At 37.0% G+C, this 23,515-nt stretch overlaps 1 protein-coding gene across 8 annotated transcripts in view; it reads left to right on the top strand.

The window, feature by feature from the left end:
- UBR5 (ubiquitin protein ligase E3 component n-recognin 5) overlaps nucleotides 1-23,515 on the top strand; it is an 84,662-nt gene that overhangs the window by 5,790 nt on the left and 55,357 nt on the right. For 7 of the 8 annotated variants that reach the window (XM_062490688.1, XM_062490677.1, XM_062490666.1 and 4 more), the window contains exons 2-7: nucleotides 11,617-11,661; nucleotides 11,922-12,003; nucleotides 12,180-12,256; nucleotides 13,054-13,173; nucleotides 16,198-16,387; nucleotides 18,121-18,280. In XM_062490688.1, the coding sequence (XP_062346672.1) occupies nucleotides 11,617-11,661; nucleotides 11,922-12,003; nucleotides 12,180-12,256; nucleotides 13,054-13,173; nucleotides 16,198-16,387; nucleotides 18,121-18,280 (674 nt within the window). The remainder of the gene's footprint in view (nucleotides 1-11,616; nucleotides 11,662-11,921; nucleotides 12,004-12,179; nucleotides 12,257-13,053; nucleotides 13,174-16,197; nucleotides 16,388-18,120; nucleotides 18,281-23,515) is intronic. The other variant, XM_062490706.1, reaches the window with a different exon arrangement.

The following is a 23,515-nucleotide window of genomic DNA, read 5'->3' as shown; positions in this document are numbered from 1 at the left end:
GAAAGGTGTGACAGTTTCTTTCTTAAACTATCTAAAGTAGATAACTATTCACTACACAGTCATATTTACATGAAAAATGACTTGACACCTGAGGAAAAACAACCAAGGACATACGTAAGCTTGGCGAACTGCACTATGTTGTAGCTGCCTTTTCACAGTTCGGGCACAGTTAATAATTTGTGACTTAAATAGGTGTTATTATGTATTTGAAACTTATATGAAGAAGAGAAAGGGGTACAAGATATTTTATTTTAGTCATTACACTAGCAGCAATCTAATTTGCAGTTAAATTTGCAAGCTGCTTAGTATAAAAGTTGCTGTTTTGTCTTTCTCTGTATCAACAGCCATTTATGCAGGAAAAAATCATACACAAAAAAAAGTACTTGTGCTCTTCAGTTGTACAGACTTTTTTTTTTAACCTTGAATTAATTGAAGTCCACTATGGATTTGGCTCTTAGAAACAACTCCATCACACAGGAGACTGCAGTAGTTGGTGTCTGTATGTGCACCAGAGAAAGCGTGAAGACAAGGCCTGGCTGCAGTAGTTAGAGGATTTTAAATTGAGAGGGACAATTTGGAGAAAAAAGATGTTGAAATAAATGCACGGATCTAATGTTCACAGTGCACACATGTGTTTTGTCCAAAACCTTAAGCCTGACAGTTTAAGTGAGGATGACACAGCATTAGTTACTCCACTACAGGAATAATTATCTGAACTTCAGATCTTATTTGCTCTTTCTGGCATAAAACTATTTTTACAATAAACTCTGTGCTCTATTTCTAAAAGTCTCTCTGTGCTTAAAAAAATGCAGTTCACCAAGACTTGCTTTCTTTTCTCTTACCCTTCCCCTCTAGGGAAATTAGTGTTTAGCTTCCATTTAAAGAAGTTTCTTGTTTTATATGAAAGATCACTGATACAAAGGTAAGAAATGTGACAATTCTAAACAGTTGAAACATACTTAAATAGATAGGTAAACTTAAATAGAAAGGTTTAAGGTGGTGCACTGGTCATCTGCATTTACATAAAACTGCCAGTTTGGTTCCAGATGAGGAGTGATGTAACCATTCAATTTGCTGTCTTTGCTCACAAGTCTCACTGCTACAGCTAGCACTTGTCAGGGGAATTTCTCATACAAAATATGCTTCACCGAGTCTTTTAGCAAATCCTAGTTGCTCTACTTGAAAGTGCAGTGTGTTTTACAGCAGCAATCCATGTTGGTACAGTGAATATTTAACATCCCAACTTGATTATTTGTTGTAGTTCTAAAAATGATTTTTAGTGTAGTGTTTTATGATTTGTCTTATTGGCTAGTTTTTGTAATCCCGAGCCAGCTGCTGTTGAGATGATTTCTCAAATTGCTTCATCCACAGTGGAGATGAAATGTGTATTTTCTGTAATGGTGTTTTGGACAGCTTTTCATCATTAAACTGGTTACTGCCTTTTATCAGAAAAGATGCCTGAAGATATTTTGGTCTCATCTTTCTGATTTATTTTTTACATTACGGTGTTTTATTCAGTGGCACAGAATAAAAAACTTTGAAAACATTTCCATGATTAGTAGTATTTTGGACATTTAGCTGTGTTGGGATTTCTTGCTATCATTGTTTTATTGCCAGCCATGAAGTCTGCCAGTTTAATTTGTGACAGCAGTAGTGTAACAAGCAGATGAAAGTATCAAGGCTGCTGGAGACTTCAGTAATCTTATGAAATTTGTCTTCAGCCAAAGAACAGCCCAAAAAATAATCCACTTTTGAGAGAGTGTGTTTTTTGTTTGTCAAATGAATCAGTTCAAAATATCTCAAATAGCTGAGGGTGATTATACCCATGCAGCTGTAGTTTGCCTGTTCATTAGAAGATGAAACTGCTCTGTACCCAGGTCTTGCTGGTGTTACTTTCTCTGCAGCATGTTTGCCATCATCTCTAGTTAAGCTGGATGCTAATACTGCCTTTTTTTTTTCTATGTGCTAGAAGTAGTAGTTGATTATTTAATCCAAACCTGTGATAAAACAACATTTTTAAAAATTGCTTACCATCTTTCATTAAGCTTCATTCTCTATTATCCATTATGTTTCCTCAGCCTCTCACCTTTTTCTCCTTTGGTGTGGATTATTTTTCTGTTTGTGTAGGGAGTTCTGATACACTGAAATGAATCTTGATTGGAATCCTTGGATTTTACTGAAAATTGCAATTCCACTGTATAGGTGCCAGTGTGGAGTCTGACATTGACTTAATATAAACAAATGTTTGTGCTACAGTGTTTTTTCTAAAACTTAATTGGAGAATAAGTATTTGCCTATGGGAATAAAGTTGGATGTACACCTTACTCTGTTGTTGTTTGAATACATTGGAGTTTGTCACTTCCTTCAGTAAGGATGGTATAATTTTAATTTCTTGATTATTTTGCAAAATTAATTTTCTTAAGTATGGCTCTCTATTTATTTTTTCATTTATGGTATGAAACTTGGTATTCTCTATCCAGTCTGAAAATGGTCAGAGCTGCATTTTTTTCTCCCTCTCCAGTAAATATCAAGATGTGTTCTTATGAAGAGAATTTATGGCTTTTAATCCATTTCATATTCTTTAGTGTGAGTTGTTGTCTGATCTTTAATGAAGATCTTAGGTTGTTGGAACTCTTTCCTTCGGGTTTGACCGCAGTATATTATTAACAGCAGTTTTTCTTTTCTCATTTTCCATTTTTTAAAGTAATTGTATACACAATTCACTGACTTTGACCAAAGGTGTCTGTCTCTAGAGCAGTAATTTAAAGGTACTTAATTAAGCCTTCAAATGATATGGATCATAACATCTTGTCATTGTGGGGCAGATTGGATAGGCAGAAGGTAATCTGGCAAGGAGTGCCCTGTTCCTCACGGGAAGGCTGGGGACTAACAGGCTGTTTTGCTGGAATGGCCTAAGTTTGTTTTTTTCTCTTGTGGTGCAGACTCTGTATCTGGCAAGACTGTTACCTGAAATAATATGGCCCCAGGCAAAATGTGATGCAGGAGGTACTCAATGTGCTGCTTCATGAGCTGTTCTAGGGGAACCAAAACACTGGTTGCACTGAGGAGAGCACTTGGAGTTTCATGGCTGGGGTGCAGACAGATGGAAAAAAGAATTTTTTTCTGGCAGTGCAAGAAAGTACTGGGATGAGCTGTGCACCGCAGAAGCTGGAGTTTCTTTGGAGTTATTTTGCCTGCACTGTGAATTGGATAAAGCAATTTGGCTGCTTGTTTTTCTGGCGTGGTGCTTGCTCTCTACTCTTTATGCCAGGCCTCAGTCCATTCTTACCTAAATCAAAGATGCAGTGTCTGAGAGAAAGGTTTTGAAGATGTGTTTTTAGTGGAAGGCAGAGCAGTGTGAGAAGGTCTGGCATTTAAAAGGCAGTTTTTAGCAAGCTTGAATAAATGACATGCAGATAACACTGTTATGTCAGAGTTTTTGTTGAATACTTCAAGGCTTGAAATTGGAGGAATTGGCAAGTAAAGGACTGGACATGCTAAGTGATCTTTCCCTGTTGCTAAAACTAATTCAGAATGAGAATAAGGTCGTTAGACTTTATAGCAAAGCAATTAGAATTCAGTTCTTGTTTGTGCTTTGTTTTAAATAAAATCACTTGTACAAAACATACAGTTGCTTTTCTCTAGTCAAGACACAAAGTATTTAATAATGTAACCATTCTTACTTTTGAAAATATTTTTATACGATTTGAATGCTCTAATCAAAGGCTGTTTTCCAACTTTGCACAAAGTTGTCACAGTTCCCAAAAGCTTAGAGCAAAAGAAAATGGTTAAGAGATTATTTGGGTTCCCCCAGTAGCCTCAACTGGGCCCAGAACCTGGTTCTCCAGGCTTTAAGGTGGTATTCTGGTAAATTCACAGCCTCCCTGGTGGCTCATAATGAGCTCCTGAAGGAGCAATAACAGTCTTATCACAATGGGACACAAAAGGTCTGTGATTTTCAGTGACTGGATTTTTATTTCGATAGCATTTTTTAAATGGAACCACTACAGCAATGATCTGACTGTAAAAATAAGATTTTTTTTCTTTTCTTCGCCTTAATTGGGCCTTTTAATTTTCACTCATTCTAGTTAAACAAGTATACAGCTTCCTAGCTGTATTTTGATAGCTAGCATTTGTTTATTGTTCAGTGCAGTAACACTGCTCATGCTATTATCATGGGCGTATTTTTCAAGTATCCTTGAACTTAGAACCCATAGGGTTCTAAATTCCCATTATTTGTGTTTTATTATCACAAGAGGATACACTTCCTAAAATGGTGGATATTTAAATAGCTTATAACCTTAATTTTAAGATTCAGAATTCACCTAACTGAGTTGGTTGATCCAGTTCAGTTGTTGTGGTTTCTGGCTAAAGAAATAGCTTTCTGCTATCTGTTAAACAAAAGGACTGAACTTATCTGTTAAGCTGCAAGGACTTGGTGCAGTTGAACAGATTATGGGACCACAAAATGATGATTTGATGCATTCTTCACCAGAGAACAGATTTCTGTCTGGATTTGCAAACTGTACTTTTTGAAACTTACTGCCATAGAAGGGCCTCAGAAGAAGTCTGACTCATTCTCCTGTAGTGTATATTTCTTTTTTCCTCCCCAGAAACAACACTAGATATTTAGACAACTTGTAGCTGTAGATCTACTTCACTACCAAGTCCTCTAGATAATGTGCTAAATAGCATGTAGGCATGCTGTAACTCCTCTGTGGCAGGATCATACCTTTTGTGATTTCTTCTTGTTTGTATTCAGACTGTTAACTGCAACCCTTTTTTATTCAGAAAAAAGGCTATGCTGTTTTGTAGCTTATGGGTGTTTGCTTATTTAAAAATTAGCATGATTGACTTTGTATTCCTCTTGAGCTAGGCTATGGCCATCTCCTCTGCATTGTGGTGTGGGGTTATGGTTCTGGGTTTTATTTTTATTCAGAGGGGGATGTTTTCTGTGTCACTTAAATCAGAAGAAAGGGTGTAAGTAGATTCTGAGCTAGAGTAATCAGTTGCCCAGCTTAAGAATTCATTGCTAGTTAAAGGCATTTTGCAAATTCTGCAGGTGTCTTCCCTTGGCCTTGCTGTTCCTGCTAAAACAAGAGTACTTCCAGATGGATATTTAAGTACCCATGGTTTTTTTTTTTTTTTTTTTACTGAATGTGTATCTCTTTGACACTTTCCTGACTCATTGGTGTAACCTTTTTCCTGTGCCACTGACCTTAGAGGAATTCTGTAGAGCAAAACATGAGCTCCTAGCTTTTCAATGGCGAATCCCCTCCTTTTGCTGCTGTGCCTTCAAGTGAAATATGTGGAGATCACATCCTGAAAGCATTAAGTCCTCAAAATCAGTTGCAGAATGGCTGAGGTTGAAGGGACCTCTGGATATCATCTGGTCCCATTCTCAGGCAGAGCCATCTACAGCTGGTTGTCCAGGACTGTGTTCAGATGGTTTTTCAATAACTCTGAGGGGTTGAGACTACAGTCTCCCTGAGCACCCTGTGTAATTGGTTACTCTCACAGCAAAGAAAGTTTTTCCTGATGTTCAGACAGAACCTCCTGTGTTTTGGTGTGTGTCTGCTGCCTCTGGTCCTGTCAGTGGATGCCACTGGAAAGAGTCTGACTATGTCCCCTTTACTGCCTTTGCCTTAGATGTTCATATATGTTGGTAAGTCCCCCCAGGGCTTTCTCTTCTCTAGGCTCAAGTCCCAACTGTCTCAGCCTTTCCTCTTGTGAGAGATGCTTTTAGTCCCTTAGTCGTTTTTGTGTCCCTTTGCTAGACTCCATCCAGTATGCTCATGTCTCTCTTGTAGCGGGGAGCCCAGATCTCCAGATTGGCCTCATGAGTGTTGAATAAAGAGAAGGATTGTCTGCCTCAGTGTGCTGGCAATACTTTATTGCAGCCAGAACGCTGTTTTATCTTTTTTGCTGCAGGGCATTATTGGATGTTGTTCAAGCTGGTGGCCACTAGGACTTCCAGGTCCTTTTCTGCCATGCTGTCCTCCAGCTGGACGGTCTCTGGCATGTGGTTGTTCTTGTGCCTGTGGTTGTTCCTGCTGAGGTGCAGGGATTTGTGCCTTGCCTCTTCTAGGTTGTCATGAGGTTGCTGTGCTCTGGATGGCAGCAGCATCCAGCATATCCACCAGTTGGGTGTCATCAGGAAACTTGCTGAGGGTACCCACTGTCCCATCATCTGGATTGTTAATGAAGATGTTGAGCAGGATTGGACCCAGTATTGACCTGTGGGGTGCACAGCTTGTCACTGGCCTGCAGCCTCATGGCACTAATCACCCTCTGGACCCAGAAGTTCAGACAGTTTCTGGTTCACCTCACTGTCTGCTCATCCAGTCTGAACATCAACAGCTTCTGTGTGGGTTTTGTGGAACATAGCACTGTAAGCCTTTCTAGGCCATATACACTGCTGTCCCCTTGTTCTTCTATAAAGTATATGGAATCTGTTTTTTTTTTTCTTAAAACTAGAACTAAAATACATGTCCTGTTTTTGGTATTGTTTCTTGTTATGCTTTAACTTTCTTGTGGGCTATCTAATACCCAACTTAGGTCATTATCTACATCAGTGTTGTTATATCATTAAATAGTAATGGTCTATTAGAGAATTTTAATTCTGCAATCACTGTATTACCTGAAAACTTTTCAGTAACAGAAAGCTGTTTTCAGGACATTATTTTGTTTGATCTTTGCCATATTAGCATTCTACTGCAGATTACAGATTTAGCACAGTGCGTTACCATTATTCCAGAGAGAACTATTAAGTGATCAGAACTACCTATATCAACCAAATTGACAATCCTGCAAAATAGGAAATAAAGTTTGGGAGCCATGTTCTGTAAACCTGTGCTGGCTGATACTGTGAAATACAAGAACAGCTGTTCAAGTCAGACAAGAAGTCCATCTTATTTTCCTCCAGTTTGTGGCAGAGGCCAGTGCTAGATTAATTGGAGAACAGTGTTAGAATAGGGCAAACATACAGTGATGCTTTTCCAGCTTCTAAGAATTTGCAGCTTGGGGATTTCCTGAGAAGTAGGTGTTGGTTTAGTACGTAATAACCGAATAGTCTTAATTTATAATTCTTGAAATGTGGAAAGGACACAGTGTAAGCCGTGGTTCCCCTGATTACTGACTGAGTAGAGGAATGGGTTTCTTTGTCATCTAGTTATTTTTAGTGATCTGTGTATTACAGTCTAAACACATTATTCCTCTACCCTGCTGAGTGGTGTTGGTTACCTTGGAGCTTGTCATTTTGTACTTGTGCTTGGAATTTCTTTTTTTTTTCCTTATGTACATTTTCTACAGGTAACCTTATTGCCTGCTTTTGTGTGGTACTTTAGCATTTGATTTTATGGATACTCCCCCCCCCTTCCTACCCAGAATAACTTAAAGCACACTCTGTATCTTCATTTATTCCAGTAGGAGAAAGGTGTAGCTATGGAAGGCTGTTCCCTTGGAAGCTTCTCTCTAATGTTTGAGATGGCAGCTGGGGGCAGGATCCTTTTATATGCTGTATTGTGGCATGGAAGATAGCTGGGTGTGACCTTACATCAGTGACAGCATCTAGTGTCTAAGTTATCCTGGGATTAGGAAACAAAGATAATGTATTTGCTTAAGCTTTTCACTGGTGTCCATTTTCTGTATTTCTGAAACTCTGTTTTCATGACACTGGTAGACAGGCACAGGAGCTCATTTCCACGTGGTTCAAGACAGGCAGGTGTGAGAGGTCTTTGATCTGGAGGTTGTGCAGCTCTGCTGGGCCAAAAACCTGTAAACTGGCCCCACCACATAGGTGCTTCCTTGGGTCTGGCTTGCTGTGCTCAGAGCTCTTCAGGATCTCAGCTAAGGGACTGGAATGAAGGTTGTACTTACCTTTTAAGTGTTGATAGGTATGTAATATTGTTCTCCAGTGCTTAATGGATTGTGTCATGTGCGTGTGTCCCCTTGGATATCTGCTTGTTATTTTTTTAGTGTTAGTATTAGCCTTTCCCTGGAAAAGCAATGTAGTGGGTACTTGTATACTTCTGTCTGCTCTGGTGTGGAAGTCTCATGTTTGTTGGCTTATAGACTTCACTGACGTATTAAGTTGACTTAAAGAGACTGATCACATAGAAAAATCTACCAAGTCTGAAGTAGCTTTATTTCTTATTTCCCTGCTTAAAGTTGTTCGTCATACCAAGCTGATTTTGGGGGTTTTAGGGGTATGGGGTTTTTGCTTTGTTTGTGTGTGCCTGTGTGGTTTTTTGTTTGGCTGGTTTATGTTTTGCTTATTTGGTTGTTTTTTAATAAAATAACTTTTCTTTCTCTGCAACTCTTACCTTCAGTATTTTGAAATGGAGTTGCTCTGTAACTCCTCCGCATTCTTGAGCCTAACCTGCTTTTATAAAGCAAGTTGTGGTGGAAGGTTGGGTCCTGAGATAAACTTGCCTGGAAACAGAAATCTTTGTGAAAAGTAATGTCTTGTGATGAATAAAAGTGCCATGTTGGAAATCTGAGCTGTGGTAGTCCTGACATAGAGCCTTTTTGGTTGCTTAGTGTGAAAGTAGATCCCTTCTATTCTGATCAGTTTCTAGAGGCTAGAAATTGGAGCTGATGAATTTGAAATTAAAGAAATCCCTGCTTAGTTTAGACAAGCTGACTTTGTTTTCCTCACAACTATTTTTGGATTAATTTCAGTAATAATATTTCAAGGATGTGTGTCTTGATATAGGAGCTATCATCACTAAACTTTTTGTCTAAAAGTGTTGCCAGATAAGTGCATTTCTTCAGAAATGTTTGTGATGAAAATACTTGTTGCTTCTAAATTTGTCCTTTGAAATAGTTTAATTGCTTTTAGTGAGAGCTTTTTGAAGTGTAGTCTGTCAAGGCATGTATATTGGAGATTTTATTTATCACAGAAAGGTCTTCATGAAAATGTTAACCTTGATGTGAGAATTAACTAAATCATCTCTGCTCTTCCTCCAGAGCACCATCAGTTGAAATTATTGCACTATATTATTAAAATGATCCTGATCTTAAATAAGCTTTTCCCTACAGAGGGTCAGTGGTACAATCTCCTGCAGTTGTGCGGGTAGAAAGGCTTAGATTGCTGCAGGAAATTATTTAAAGTTTTTATTTACACAGAGAGACTCTCCATACAGAATGTACAAACACATCTTTCCGCTTTGTTCTTGTTTGCTGGTTTGGTTTTGTGATTGGTGTTCATGTGAATGCTGGTGCCAGCGCAAGAAAGGGGAGGAATGAGGGTAGAGCCAGCAGCCCAGCAGGGAGCAACTCCAGTGGTGTTCTGCATCAAATTCAGTTCCTTGTGGACTTGTAGGAGCTTATGAGCAGTACTTGTTAATTTTGTTGTAACAGCAGTTGCATATGAGACGATTGAGGCATGAGACATTTTTTACTTTTTTTTTTCTTTGCGTAGAAGAGTTTAGCTCTTTCAGCATTGTTGCTTATAGCTTTCTGTGTTCCCTCCTGCTAAAGGTTGATAGCAGCCTCTCTTCAGCAATGTTAGATCTCTTTTGGCCTGTGCTTGTTGCAGATAGACCTGCTCTCTTGAGATTGATGTTACTCATGGGTTCATTGCCTATTGAGTCTTTGCTTTCTGAGCGTATTTCTTTCCTATAACTTCATTTTTTGCAGGTATAAAAGGATTTTTTTTTTTAAATTTAAATACATCTATTTCTTTGGTAGTGGTCTGGTGTTGTGACCAAGGCTCAGATAAAGAGACTTTAAATGTTGCTCATAGACTACTCTAATAATGATCTCCAATAAAGTGCTACATTTTTTTTTTGCTGTCAACTTTTCTTAAAGGCAGTGCAATAAGCTTAAAGATAGGTTTTCCTATTCTGTAGTTATTGTTCATGCTTTCCAGGAGAGAAATGTTAATGGGAAACTGCTCAGGATTCCTGTGGGAAAGTGTTAGGTGTTAAACTCAAGACATGAAACTTCAGGGATGTTTAACCTGTCAGATATTACTCAGCAATCCGTGCTTGCTGTAGAAAACCATATGATCCAGTGTGGAGTGTATGCTGTTTAGCTTGGGGTTTGTTCCACAGCCTCCCATAGTAGTTCACTCTTGTGGGGTACCTTTTGCACAGTTTGCATGGGAAGTTTGGGAATTTCTCTTGCTCTTGTGGGTTGTCTTCACAGAAACCTTATCTACATATATACTTTTGGCCTGTGTGAAATAGTTGTGGCTGGAAATTGGGAGTGTGAAATCACCTGCTTACAAACCGGAAGCTTGGCTTGGGTAGCAAAAGGCAGTTCTAAACACATTCAGTTCCTTCCTGCTGTCTTCACTTTTCCTTTCTTCTTGGCCTTGGAAGTTACTTCTATCAATATAAAATGCCTTGTTCCTCAAACAGAGATTTTTTTCCTTATTTTTGTTTCCCTCTGGAAAATACTTTAAACACTGTTGATAATGTTAAGATTTCACTGTTTGAACCTCTAGTCTGTTTTCTTATGCTCAGGGTTTGCAAGTATCTGAAGTCTGTTGTCCTTTGTGTGTAGAAACTGAAATGAAGCAAGTAAAAATGAAGGATTTAAAGAGATGGATTCAAACAGAGGAATACAGTGCTGGTGTGCCTGTCTTTTTGTTAGGTTTAGAAAAGTGTGTGGATTTATGCTAGGATGAGCATGGTACCAAATACGATATTTTTAAAATCTTAATTACAAAGACCTTGCACGGTTTTTACAGAATTTGTCTCGATTTTATATCTTGATATAAAGCAAATACTCTGATTATAATTGGAAACTCTTCAGGGGCTTTTTCAGATTGCTTATGTCCTTTGGGAAGAAAGGAACCCAGGCTTTAATTGACACGCCTGCCTGATAGTATTGACGTGTCTTTGTTGTCTGTAGAGGATTTTTGGATTAGAAATTAGTTTAGAAATTACTCTGTTGCTTTCTACTTCTGGACACAATATCCTGTAAGCCGCGGTGGTATGTGTGTTGGCCCTTTCTTATGCTCTGATATTTTGAACTTCTGGAAACATTGTTTACCTTTAGTTAAGGTAATGTTTTACATTACCCTATAAATAGTGATGTTTCTTTGGATTGTTTCTTCTGTTAGTCAGAATTTGTTTTTGTCCCTTTTTGCTGTTGGCTCATCTGTTTCCTTGTGTTTTCTATTTTGGGGAATTTACTGTCATGTTTTTGGCTCTCACATGCCACATACTTGGATTTCCTAGAAGATTAATGCTTTTTCCTCTGGGATACTGTGTTCAAACTTATACAAGGAAATACAAGTATATCTTCAGTTCGTGGTCATTGTTTTATATGTATATTTTGTGCATGAAGTTGTAAATGGTTGTAACAAGGAAGGAGTTGTGGTTTTTGATAGCGACTTGTAAAACACACAGAAGTGCAAGCAAACATTGGTTCTGTGGCAAGGGTAAAACTCCAAAACAAAAAACCACCAAAACAAAAACCTAATTTGAAGCTGAACACTATCCAGTTCTTAAACAGCCTTCCAACACCAAGTAGTGTTTATATTAAACTTGAATAAATGTGGTGGTAAGTTGTTCCCATAACATCATAAATATGCTGTGTGAGTGGATGTTGGGGACTGTGGGGTATGTCATCAAGTAACAGCTTCATTTCTTTCTGTTTCAGATTAAGGGAAGTTTCAGAGAAGCTGAACAAATATAATTTAAACAGGTAAGGCATATCACATACTGCTCTAAATAATTTAGGGAAGTACAATTTCTCTAACAGCAAAAAGAAGCAGATGTTGGTACTGTAGGTGATGGAGCCTTAGAAATCCTCAATGCTACTGATAGTGAAGTCCAGAAATGCTTCAGGTGACACGGTTCAGATAACACAGGAAGAAAATGTGAGGTTCTCAGTAATGATAAATTATATTATTAAAATCTTCATCACTAAATGACTTCTTAATGTGAAGAATCTTTTATTTTCAGCCACCCGCCTTTGAATGTATTGGAGCAGGCCACTATTAAACAGTGTGTGGTGGGACCAAATCATGCTGCATTTCTTCTGGAGGTAAGTTGCTGAAATCTTCTCAGGTAACAAGCTTGATATCATGTAGTTAAAATTAGTTATTCTAACATTAAATTGATTAACACTCTTCAGTAACTGAAGACTTGTGTTTTAATTTTTTTTGTAAACTTGACTTACATTTCAGTTTTGAACACTTGGTTTTCTTGTTCTAAATACAGGATGGTAGAGTCTGCAGGATTGGTTTTTCAGTTCAACCAGACAGATTGGAATTGGGTAAACCTGAGAATAGTGATGGGTAAGAAATGCTTTTCTTCTAGGCTACTTTATGAATGCAATAAGCAGCTTGGCTGCTTTTCTGGTTTTGTTTTTATTTGTTTGTTTTCAAAGTAGGTTTTGGAATGATACTTTGAGTAGAGACACAATGGTTATGGTGATGCAGCCAAACAGCCTAGCTTGACAAACTGGTATAGGAAGAAATAGTACATGTGATTCTGATACATGATTCGGAAAAAAAGTGAGTCAGTCTCTCTTGAACTTCAATAAACAAACTACTCCAAAAATTATTTTTAAGAAAGAAGCTGTGTTGAACTGTTTAGAGCTTAATGTAGAGTCCACTCTGAAAACGGTCCCATCTGGCAAGGCTCACTTTCTAGACCTGTGGTCCTTGGTCCAGGTAAGTCCCCCTCAATAGGACTAATTAATGGTTCAAATTTGAATTTAAACCACTTCATATTGAAGTAGCATACTCAGGCTCAGGTTTACAGATTGAACTGCTGATTACAGCTTGTACATACACACTAATGTACATGTAAACTTAGCACAGTGGCTAACTCAAATCATTAATTAGCTTAATATGTATTTGCAACTGTGCTATTATGGATTACTGATGTACGTAAGATCTGTTAGGCATGCTTTCCACTTTCTTTTTCTCTTAATATACAGTTAGATTAGTTTGGAATATTCCCCAAGGGTGTTGCTTAAGCTGGTATGTTACCAGACTAAGTCCCTGAGAATTTCAACCTGGGATTCCAGGTCTTGTTCTTAACCCATTTGGGATTGTTTTGTGACTGATTTACCATCTTTTACTTTCAGTTCAAAGTTGAGCAGTGGCTCAGGGGCAGGAAGGACATCCAGGCCAGGCAGGACTAGTGACTCCCCATGGTTTCTGTCTGGTTCTGAAACTCTGGGCAGACTGGCAGGCAACACCCTTGGGTAAGTTTTGATAGGATTGAGGCTGCAATCTGTTTGTTCCATATTTGAGTATATGTGTATACACATATATGAATTGTATGCAGTGTGTCTAAGGGAACGTATAATCACAGCAGTTGTGTAGGTAGGGTATAACAAAAAAGCCTTGATTGACTTGGTTAAAATAACAAGACATTTAAGTGACCCTTCAGCACATAGGATACAGAGAGTTCTTCATATATATGTGAAGAATAACTTGGTTTAGGCTGTGCTGTCTTCTTTTGAATGTTTTTTTAGTTTCTTGATTTTTGAAAAGCAGTCTTTTAGAGGGACACTATCAATTTAAACCATGATAGGCTAGAAGCATAATGTGAAATGAGTGCATTTATGCAGGAAGAACTTCATTATGTGCTCCATTGTTTTGTGCCTTTCACTCCCTTGCCCCAAGTCATGAGTGGTGTGTTGATAGCTAGGGTCCTATACGTAGTAATCAAAAAGGAGCATTTGGAAAAGGTTGTTTCTCAGAGCCTTTAAAATTGTTCTGTACACAAAATGTACTGTATAGATCAAGATTTCTTGTCATTAGTTTTAAAATTGATGGTGTCCCTTTTCTATAAAAATGTAATTTTCATTCCATAATGACAGTAATATCTTTGTTACATGTTTTTATAAGACATGCTAACTATGCTGCTTCCTAAGGTTACTACCTGTAGTAAGGAGAACTGTAGTTTCTGCATGTGAATAATTTGTTAAGAAGGAGCATATTTTCTATGAATTTCCAGAAAATTTGTTGGTTTATTTATTACCAAATAACCTAATTTCATTTGGGCCTTAGTTGCGTGAAGAATAATCCATAACCTTCCCAAATTTTTTCTGAAATCATTATGCATCTGAACCTAAAAATCCATGTGTTAAACTTCAAAGACAAACTAGTATTGTCATGTTTAAGAACTTACTGTGGAATGTGTAACATGTTTTTTACCTCATTATTCTCATCTAAGCATGATGTGTTAAAATTATTTGAATCTTAGAGACCAACCCTGAAGTGGTCCTAATGTCTTCTCTTGAATGTTTCAGAGCTAGGTAGTTAAAAGTCACTGAACTAGATAGTCACTGCTACTAGACTAGCAGTAGGCACTATAACTAGTCTGTTAAATGGAGGGAATAATTATCTTAATAAATTGAATCTAAAGCCATTCAAACTGTGAAGCCATTAGAGTAGATAAGTGGATTTGGAAAATTGCTAGTGTGCTGCTGCACAGTGGAGAGATATGATAGACTAGTAGGTGAACAGAAATGAAATGAAAGATTCCTGCTTTATGTTAATATTTATTTTTGGTTTAGATGGCTTTAATAGCAATGGCTGTGTCCTTATTCTCCTTAACAGGACTGTGTTAGGACACCCAGGGAATATTTGAATTATTACACAAATAAAAATGGTTTTGACTGTTAGATGTCTAAATTATGCCATTGGTAGCTTATAACTTAAAGTAGAAAATGCATCTGTAGTAAGTATTAATATCCAATACAGAACTTTTTCTTTAACTCCATACCTCCCTGCAGAGGGTTGAATTGAGAGTTGCTTTAGGTAGAATTTGACTTCTCCTCAGCCCTGTTCTTTTCCTCTCAGCCACCTTCCCACCTTTAGAACAGTTTAAGTGGTTCATTTAGTTTTAAATGTCACATTCTTTGTTGGGTTTTTTTTCTGTTTTCAGTAGTATTTTTTTTAAATTCTCTTTCTATCTCATAAGACAAGACTTTTCCTAAAGACATAATTGAAGTGCTTTTCGTCTTGTCATTGGCTGTGCGGTCACTAGCTAGAATTCTAAAAATACAGATGTGTCTGACAGGGCCTTGTTTTAAGCAGACACTTGAGTTACTCTGTGGTTGCAGGTTCTTGTCAGGAGGAAAAAGAAAACCCAATTAAAAAGGTGCTAGTAATCAACTGAAGGCATACAGTGTAAGACAAGTATTCTTATTTAATTAGCTTATAATAGCCTCATATGATAGAATTTTCATGTAAATTTATTAGATACTGTTTCAGAGAACATGTCTTTATTTTCATGTCTGATCTTAATTGTTTTTCTTGAAAGGCATTTGAGACTTGAAGTGGTTGATAGCAGGAGGGTTCTGCTGATACCGATTATTAAGTAGCAGTAATACCATATCCAAATTCCTTTAAGATGTATTACAAGATAAAGCCTAGTTAACCTTGAAGAACAAACTAGAGTCTCTTGTCTTTCATGGCAGCAGATTATCTTGTCTTAAATTCAGAGCAGATTCAGTTGACACATGTCTGTGGTGATAATTATTAGTGGATAGTTGTAATGATGGTGAGATGTCTATTTTTACAGATCACTGTCTTTTTTTTTTGTTGCCTTATTTTGATGCTGGTTCATGGAAACAAAGAAACTGTTTAGTCAGTTCAGGCACATTTTTGCAATGTATGCAGTTGATGTTGATTTCTGCAACAGGAATAGGTAAAAAGTTGAGTGTCTCTTGAAAACTCCCTGAGGATCAGAGAACTATCTAGTGTAAGATTTCTTTTGCAGTAGAGAAGATTACTTGATTTTTCCAATGTAATCTGAACCAATTTCTTAATGTAAATCAAGTATCTCAATCTTTAGAAGATCCACCCAAGTACAGTCATCTTCTGACAGTGAAGTTGGTGTAGGTGTGCTTTTATAGCAAGAAATTGACAGATGAGTGTTAAATGTTATGCTGTTGCTTTTAGAAAATCTGGGAATTGATCCTTATATGTGTTTATACATGTACACATCCATGTGGCTATGATTAGGAAAGAGTGCAAGTTCCAATCTGAGTCCTGTTTTTTTAATTTCTCCTCCATATTTCAGAATTTTATCAGTTTCCTGGTGTTCTCGTTCTTTCTAGTTTTGAGAGTTACTTTTATAGTGTTTGTCTGTGAAGTCAAGCTGCAGTATTTTTCAGAGACTGTTTATAAGTTATTAATATTAAAACTAAAGACTCTTGAAGTAATCCCCAAAGTATGCTGCTGTATTAAAACAATAAATAATCCAAATCTTCTAGAAGTCGCTGGAGTTCAGGGGTTGGTGGAAGTGGAGGAGGATCTTCTGGTAGATCGTCTGCTGGAGCTCGAGACTCTCGAAGGCAGACCAGAGTGATACGCACAGGACGTGATAGAGGATCTGGACTGCTGGGGAGTCAACCACAGCCAGTGATTCCAGCATCAGTCATTCCAGAGGAACTAATTTCACAGGTATGTGAAATAGAAACTGCTTGTTGCCAAAAACTTGGAGAGCTTCTCATACGACAATATGTTGTAGCAGTGCTTATTCTCCAAGGAGTAATGGCATGCAGTTGAAGAAATTAGCTTTCCTTAGCTGACCTTTTTTTTTTTTTTTTTAAAATACATAGTGGAAGTGATAGACTTTTGAATTCTAGAATTATCATTTCCCAAATGTCCCCTAAGACAAGATATATGTTTAATGCAGATGAGGAAGGCCATGTTTGGTTGCAGAGGAGAGATTCAGTGAGAAAATAAAATATTTGATAATAGTATCAAATGTTAAGTTTCTTGAAGGAATGTAACAAAGATAGACTTTTTTTTTCGTGTTTGATTGAAGGAATTATCCATTTCAGATGTAAATGAAAGACAAAATTTATTTATTCTCTTTAAAATACTGATGATTTTTCTTCATGGACACCTCAGCTTAATTTTTTATAAATATGACTTTTATGAATGTTGTGTATAAGTTGCTCTGCTTTTGCCTTTTAATGCACTAAAGTCTGAACAAGCTGTTAAGTCTGTTAAAACATTTTCCTCCATATTTGAAGAAAACAATACATTGAAAATACGTGACCTATTCAAAATAGTTAACACATTTTAACTACTAGCTTAGAACTAGTTGCTGGTCAACATTTGAAATACAGTTGTTAGTTGCTAGGCCAAAGATAATCTGCTTTATTTCCCTTGCTTAATATCTTGCCTTCTTTTTCTTTCTTTTATTTTTTAAATAGCATACTTTGTTTACCTTTAAAACAGAAGGTGTCTAAAACATTTTTGAGGTAACTTTAAAGCAGAGCAATAGGAAAGATCTATGATGGGAAAGATCTTTGCAGATGGTCTGTAGATTCTAGGAGGTCTCAAAAATCTGTAAACTGCTGGCATAGAATGTTGCAACAAAAAACATACCTTTGCATGCTATTAGAATATCCCATTTTTTTATTTTTTCTTTGCTTGCCAACAGACCATTTTACTTGGTGCTTTATTTTTATTCTGTTGTGAAAATACTTGGTACTTGTTTCTTATGTTCTTTTGTTTGTGAACTTTCAAAACTCTCATCATCTCTGACATTCACTAGAGGCTAGTCTGGAAAAACAAAGTGCACTGAGTGGTAGGCTTAGTTGAATAAATCAGAGTTCCTGTTTTTTTGTAAATTCATTGCATCTGTTTGGAAGGTTTTATCTGCATTTGCACTTTGTTAATTAAAACTTCAATGTTGCAGAAACTGCTGATGATAAGCCTTTAGAAACAGAATGGTGAGAAAAACAGAGTCATTAAGGTGGTTTTGTTTGAAGAGCAGTGAAAAGAGAAATCAGTGTAAAAGACAGGGATTGAGGTGTAGTTCTGGCACAGCAATTGATTGAAAACTCTGTTGATTGACATACTAAGTTTAAACACTTTTATAGAAACGTACAGAACACTCTCAAAACCGGATTTTGCTTATTATTTAATTACAGCATTAAACATTCCAAGAAGTAGATTCTAATATTCCATTAGGAAATTTGATGCCAAAGCTGGCCTAGCTGGAACTGAGAGAAGGCTGGATATCAAGTACAGGATACTGTGAAAAACTGATATAAGCCTGTGTCTGTATGTACTGTTACTGACTTTTGATTCTTACTGGACTTTTAGAATTAAGCATTTCCTTATGAATAGTGGTTGGTGAGCTGAGAATGACCAGTAACCAATTCACTCTGATCTTACAGGCACAAGTTGTTTTACAAGGGAAGTCCAGAAGTATTATTATTCGAGAACTTCAACGAACAAATCTTGATGTAAACCTTGCTGTAAATAATTTGTTGAGCCGTGATGATGAAGATGGAGATGATGGGGATGACACAGCAAGTGAATCATATCTTCCAGGAGGTTTGTATCCTGCAGCTTTTGATAAAAAATTGCCAGTGTGTTCTTATTTTTCTGTATTTAAGTACTGACAGTGAGCTCTGTGCTGTGCAAGGTGCACGCGAAGACAATTCTTGCTTATAGGAACAAAGTCTAAAGATGCACAAAACAAAAGATGGACTGGGATGTCTTGAGGGATTAGAATAGCCACTGAACAATAACTGTTGATACTCTTTGTGGGGGGCATCGAAGTTATGTTTTCTTTTAGGATCCCAGGCTTTGTAACAATAGCATTACTTTTGTCTATTTTGCTGCTCAATGAGATGCTGATACTGCTGTGTGGCTTGCTCATAAAAGCTAATTCTAAAATTTTCTAGTGACTTGCATGTTTTTTTTCCACTACTAACACATGTTCTTAATATTTATACAAGTTTTTAGAGCAAAAGTTATATGGATTTTTAAAAACAAGAGGCCCTAATAGAGGGCAAAACAGTTTACAGTGATTACAGTTAGACTCAGAATTTGTTCTTCATCTCACATTCCCCTTATAAATGCTGTTCTGGCTATAATGGCAAAATCCTGTAATATAAATGCAGATATTTTTGAAATACTGTCTGTCCCATAAAATTGCTTTTTATAAACGACTTTGAATCTTCTTTTATGTTGGCTAAATAATTTAGACAGTCTTTTCTTGCTGAGTGAACAGATTTGAAAACATAGCAGCCAAATTCAGTGTTGTGTTAGTTGCACTGCACGGAAAGAACACGTCTGAGCTCTGACTCCATAGTAGCTTTTCTTCTGTGTCAAAATGATATTTTGATATTTTTCTAATAAATGGTTGCTTTTTGTTTTTTTTCTGCTCATCTGGTTCACCAGGAAGGTTCATGGGCTTCGTCCATCTTTATCTTGTCAGTCATGTGATTAGAGAATGGGTTTTTTTTAATTTCTGTAACAAAAACTTTGCATTTCATTTTGCTTCTTCTAGTTTTAGTTGCATCTGTCAAGCATCTTTAATTTGCTGTAGAATCAAGAACCTTTTGGTGAAAGGGGTGAAAATCTTTAATCTCAGTCTTCTTTTTTAGTGATCAGCTTAATAACATTAGACACAGATGCACTGGAGGGGGTAAATTCTCCTAGGTTTCCATGTGTTCAAAGCACTTCTTAGTCTTAAGCATACCCAAATGCATTCCTTCAGAACTAGCCTTCTGAGGACAAATCATAGTTAGGAACTTGTACTGTAAATTACTGTTTTTGACCATACTAACCAACCTTCTACAGCATTAACTGTTCTCTGAGAATCTCTTGTGATCTTAAGGATCAATTAATGGGGACTGTCTGACAGCCTGTGACTGGTAATGTTTATTTGAAGGTGCCTCCACTACAGTCTGTGAGTCTCATCTATTTGAGATGGGTTTAAGAAGTATTCAGAGTTTCAATGTCCTCACTGGATGTCCAGAAAATAAATTTCTCCTTGGCTTAATCTTTAAATCTTCTTCCCTGTTCAGAGTAAGTTTCCTGTAAGGGATTTCAGTCCTAAAATTGGATTTTCCCCCTAATTTACCCCACAGAGAAATGGGGCTGATTTTTTCCCAGTTTTTATGGGAAAAGATATGGAAATGATGACTGAAATGACACTTGATCTGTCTTAACGCCAGTCTTCAAAGATGTAATTTCTGATTTGTAGAATGTGCATACCTTCTCTGTCTTAAGTTTTATGGGTGAAAATCAGTTTGTTGCACAGCAATTAGTTTGGTGTCCAAAACTGACCAGAAATCTAGCTGAACTCTAGGCAGTGCTGTCATGACTCTACCGTTGAAACATTGAATAGTAAAAATTATCAGCTTTGCTTGTGTCACATGCCCATGCAAGCTAGTTTTCAGGAAAACCAAATGTACAGAGAAAGTTGCATATAGCTCTTTATAAAAGTATTTTGCTCTAGAAACTTTGCAGTCTTCTTGCTTTCACTCGTCATCTCACATCTGGATGGCCATTTGGAACTATAACATCATCAGAGAAAACTGGTTAACTGATAAATGCTATATGCATTCAATTGTTAGGCTTTTTTATTGTTCTGAAAGATAAAGAACCTTCTTTAAAATTAGGCCAAATTTTGCTTTAAAGCTTTTTGATTTTCATTTCAAGCACAAAAAGCCCCCAAGTGACAAGACAGAATTTGTCTCTGGACTTTTGAGGCTCTTGCATTTCAATGAAAATCATATGTTAATTTTGTCTTTCTGTCTTCTGTATGTCTGATGCTTTGTGACCCTTAAATTTAGGGGTGTTACCTCTCTAAGGTTTCCAAGTTGGAAAAACTTTTTTTAAAGCACTTTACATATGATTTAAAAAATAATCATAAAATCGTTAATAAGCTGAGATACTTTCCAAGTTGTTTAGTGGATCATAATTTCTTAATATATCAGTTTTGATGATTTCACTTAGTACTGTAAATGTTACGCATCTGACTTTTTTGAGGTAGCAAAAACCATGTTTCAATCCTTCCTGAATTCTTCAGAATGTCTTAAGTGAAGAGCAGAACGTTAATTTTCTGTATAAATTGCTATCAATTGCTATCAATATCTTAAATATTTATTTTTGGATCCCAGTGTACTTTGATTTTTAGTCCTGTTTCTTTTGTTTTATGATATTTAGCAGAGAGGACTGTGGGTTCATTTGTTTAATAACAAATTCATAAGGAGAATAATCGAGGTAAAAATATGTAGAATAAGATAATTTAGCATAGGAAAGAGTCAGCAGCTTCTGTGGAGCTCATACCAAGTTGTATTATAAGGTTCTTGTGGACTTTATGTTCTGTTAATAGAGATGCTCTAGATGTTAAAATATTGTGTGTTTGTGTAGTTCAGAGGAGTGCATATTTGCTCAGTAACTTCTGCATGGTACAGTGGGTTCTCGCTAGTGGGACTTGTGAAATGTGGGTTTGACAACATCCAGGCTGCTTTGCAGGGAAGAGAGATGGGCTGGTATCACAGCAGGACTTACTGTGCTGGCTTCCAGTGAGGGGAGATGGGAACTGCAGTGTAGTGTAGGATCAGCTCAGTGGTTTGCCTTTGGGGGAAACAATTAGATAATGGGGTTGGGGGATTTTTGTGGTTTTGTTGTTGTGGTTTGGTTTTCTTTGTTGTTGGGTTGTTTTTTATTCTCTGATTTTTTTGAACTTCAAGTTGGGTAGTATTTTGAATAAATATTATCAAGAATGAATTCTGGAGTTCTGTTTTAGTCTAGTTTCCTAGGAAACCTAAACAAATGTTTCTCTTCCTTCACTGTCACAGTTTTGCCAATTTAATCCAAACTTGAAAGAGGAGGAGGTACTGAACACACTGAATACTTGAATATTTCAGAAAGGTGTGCAGCTGAGAAGAGGGGAGAGAACTTATGATTGTCCCTTTAAGGGTAAAAGGTTTAAAGTGAGCTCTGCATGAGATCAGAATTGATCTAAGTAATGCCTTCAGTTAACGAATGCAGTGATAATGCTGTTTGAATTGCTGCTTATGTGCATACTGAAAACTAGGTTTTTTTTTTTTTTGGTGTGGGTATTTTTTTGTTTTGTTTTTTTTTCATTTGAACTGGATATCCTTTTCCTTCCAATTTTCTGCAGTATTTAGTAGTGAATCATAGATATTTTCTTATGAAAATAGGTTCATCGGAAGTATCACCTAGATGTGAAGGGAGCAGTCTGATTCTGGTCTAAAACAGCACAAGAGATGAATGATGGAATCCCATGGGATTTGTCTGAAGAGCAGGAAAATAAAGACATAGAAAATGTTTTGTTTTTTTTTTTTCTGGTGTGGTGTTTTTGTTTTTTCAATTTTGTTTTCTTTTGTTTTTTTAAACTCTGGATTCTTAAACTGGATGTAGCCTTGCAGTATCTGTGTTTTCACAGCGCTAAAAAAATTCCAGTGATGTTTGAAGGGGAGTGGATTTGGCTCCTATCCCTACTGGTTTTAGCACCTTTCTTTGCTGATATAGAAAATGGAAGAAGGGGGATCTCTTTCAGAAATACTGGAAGAAAATTAAAATCTGATTTGAAGCTGAAATAAGAGGGTAAGAAAAGGCTTCATTTCGTTACTCATCTTAATGCGTATTTAGCCCAAACCCTCATAGTTTTGGTTCTTACATCTGATAGCTTGAAATATTTTTTTTGGTTTTTTTTTTTTTTTTTTTTTTTTTGTTTTTTTTTTTTTTGTTTTTTGTTTTTTTGGAAACACAGCTAAACTCAAGATGCCTGACCTGGTGGAAGATGTGTGTGTGCGTGTCACAAGTTAGTATGTGTTTTCTGTCAAGAGGGTTTCCTCACATAGCTTACCTTAAAAAAATCCAGTTGTGTCCATTTTGAGTGAGGGTGGAAAGTTCTTTTCTGTACTGGGCAATTTGGTTCCTAGAAAGAGAACAGAGTTCTTTTTAGTTTTTTTCCTGGCACTGACCATAAGATATCAGAACTAGTTGCTGGACTGTGTGGGGTTTGGAGCTTACCTAGGAAAAGATGATTGTGGGAGGAGGGAGCAGTATGTCAATATTGGGATATGCAACAGAATCTCTTCCAAGTTGCCAGCTCTGAAAGTTTGTTACTTATGAGTTGATGCTGAAGGTGAGGTGTACTGCAGCTTTATTGTTGTGAAAAGCCAGTAGCAGGCAGGGTAAGGGTACTCTGAGTGAGCTGAATTGTTTTGATAGAACCTGTTTGCCAAATGTGAATTTTCTTTCTAAGATTTCCAAGCAGTCTGTCATGGATGACTTTCTAAAGTGTACTGTGTGAACTATGGAGTCCCAAATGGTGTGCTTTTAGAAGCACAGCCTACTTTTGAGTGGATTACTTAATTAATGCAAAAAGCATTTATGTAGGTCTTGCCTTGAATCCACTGTGCTCACTGGTTTACAGTGCTCTTTTTCTGTGGACAGTCGGTGGTATGTGTTGATGAGAGTAGATGAGAGTTTAGAAATACAAGGATGAATATTCTGATGTTCAGGGATGTGAAAGTCTTAAGTGAATTAATACCAGCTCCTTTTTAGTTTTTGGATACCCTCTACTTTGTGTTCCTCCCTCCATTTCATTCCAGACACTGAGAAAAAGACCCATAATAATCAGATTCTGCTGTTAAGGATGCTTGTTTTCTAGCCACTTTTTTGTTTTATGCCTATGAGATAGAGATGAGAACTGGATGCGCAGAAATTCTGCGTGCTCCTTCCAAGTTTCCTGAAGAGAGTCTGTGTATAGCCTGACATGAGCTTCATGGGTGGTTGAAG

This window comes from Cinclus cinclus, chromosome 1, assembly GCF_963662255.1.
Source record: "Cinclus cinclus chromosome 1, bCinCin1.1, whole genome shotgun sequence".
Lineage (NCBI taxonomy): Eukaryota > Metazoa > Chordata > Aves > Passeriformes > Cinclidae > Cinclus > Cinclus cinclus.
Note: the sequence above shows the minus strand (reverse complement) of the source record. Positions and strands in the feature narration are given on the sequence as shown.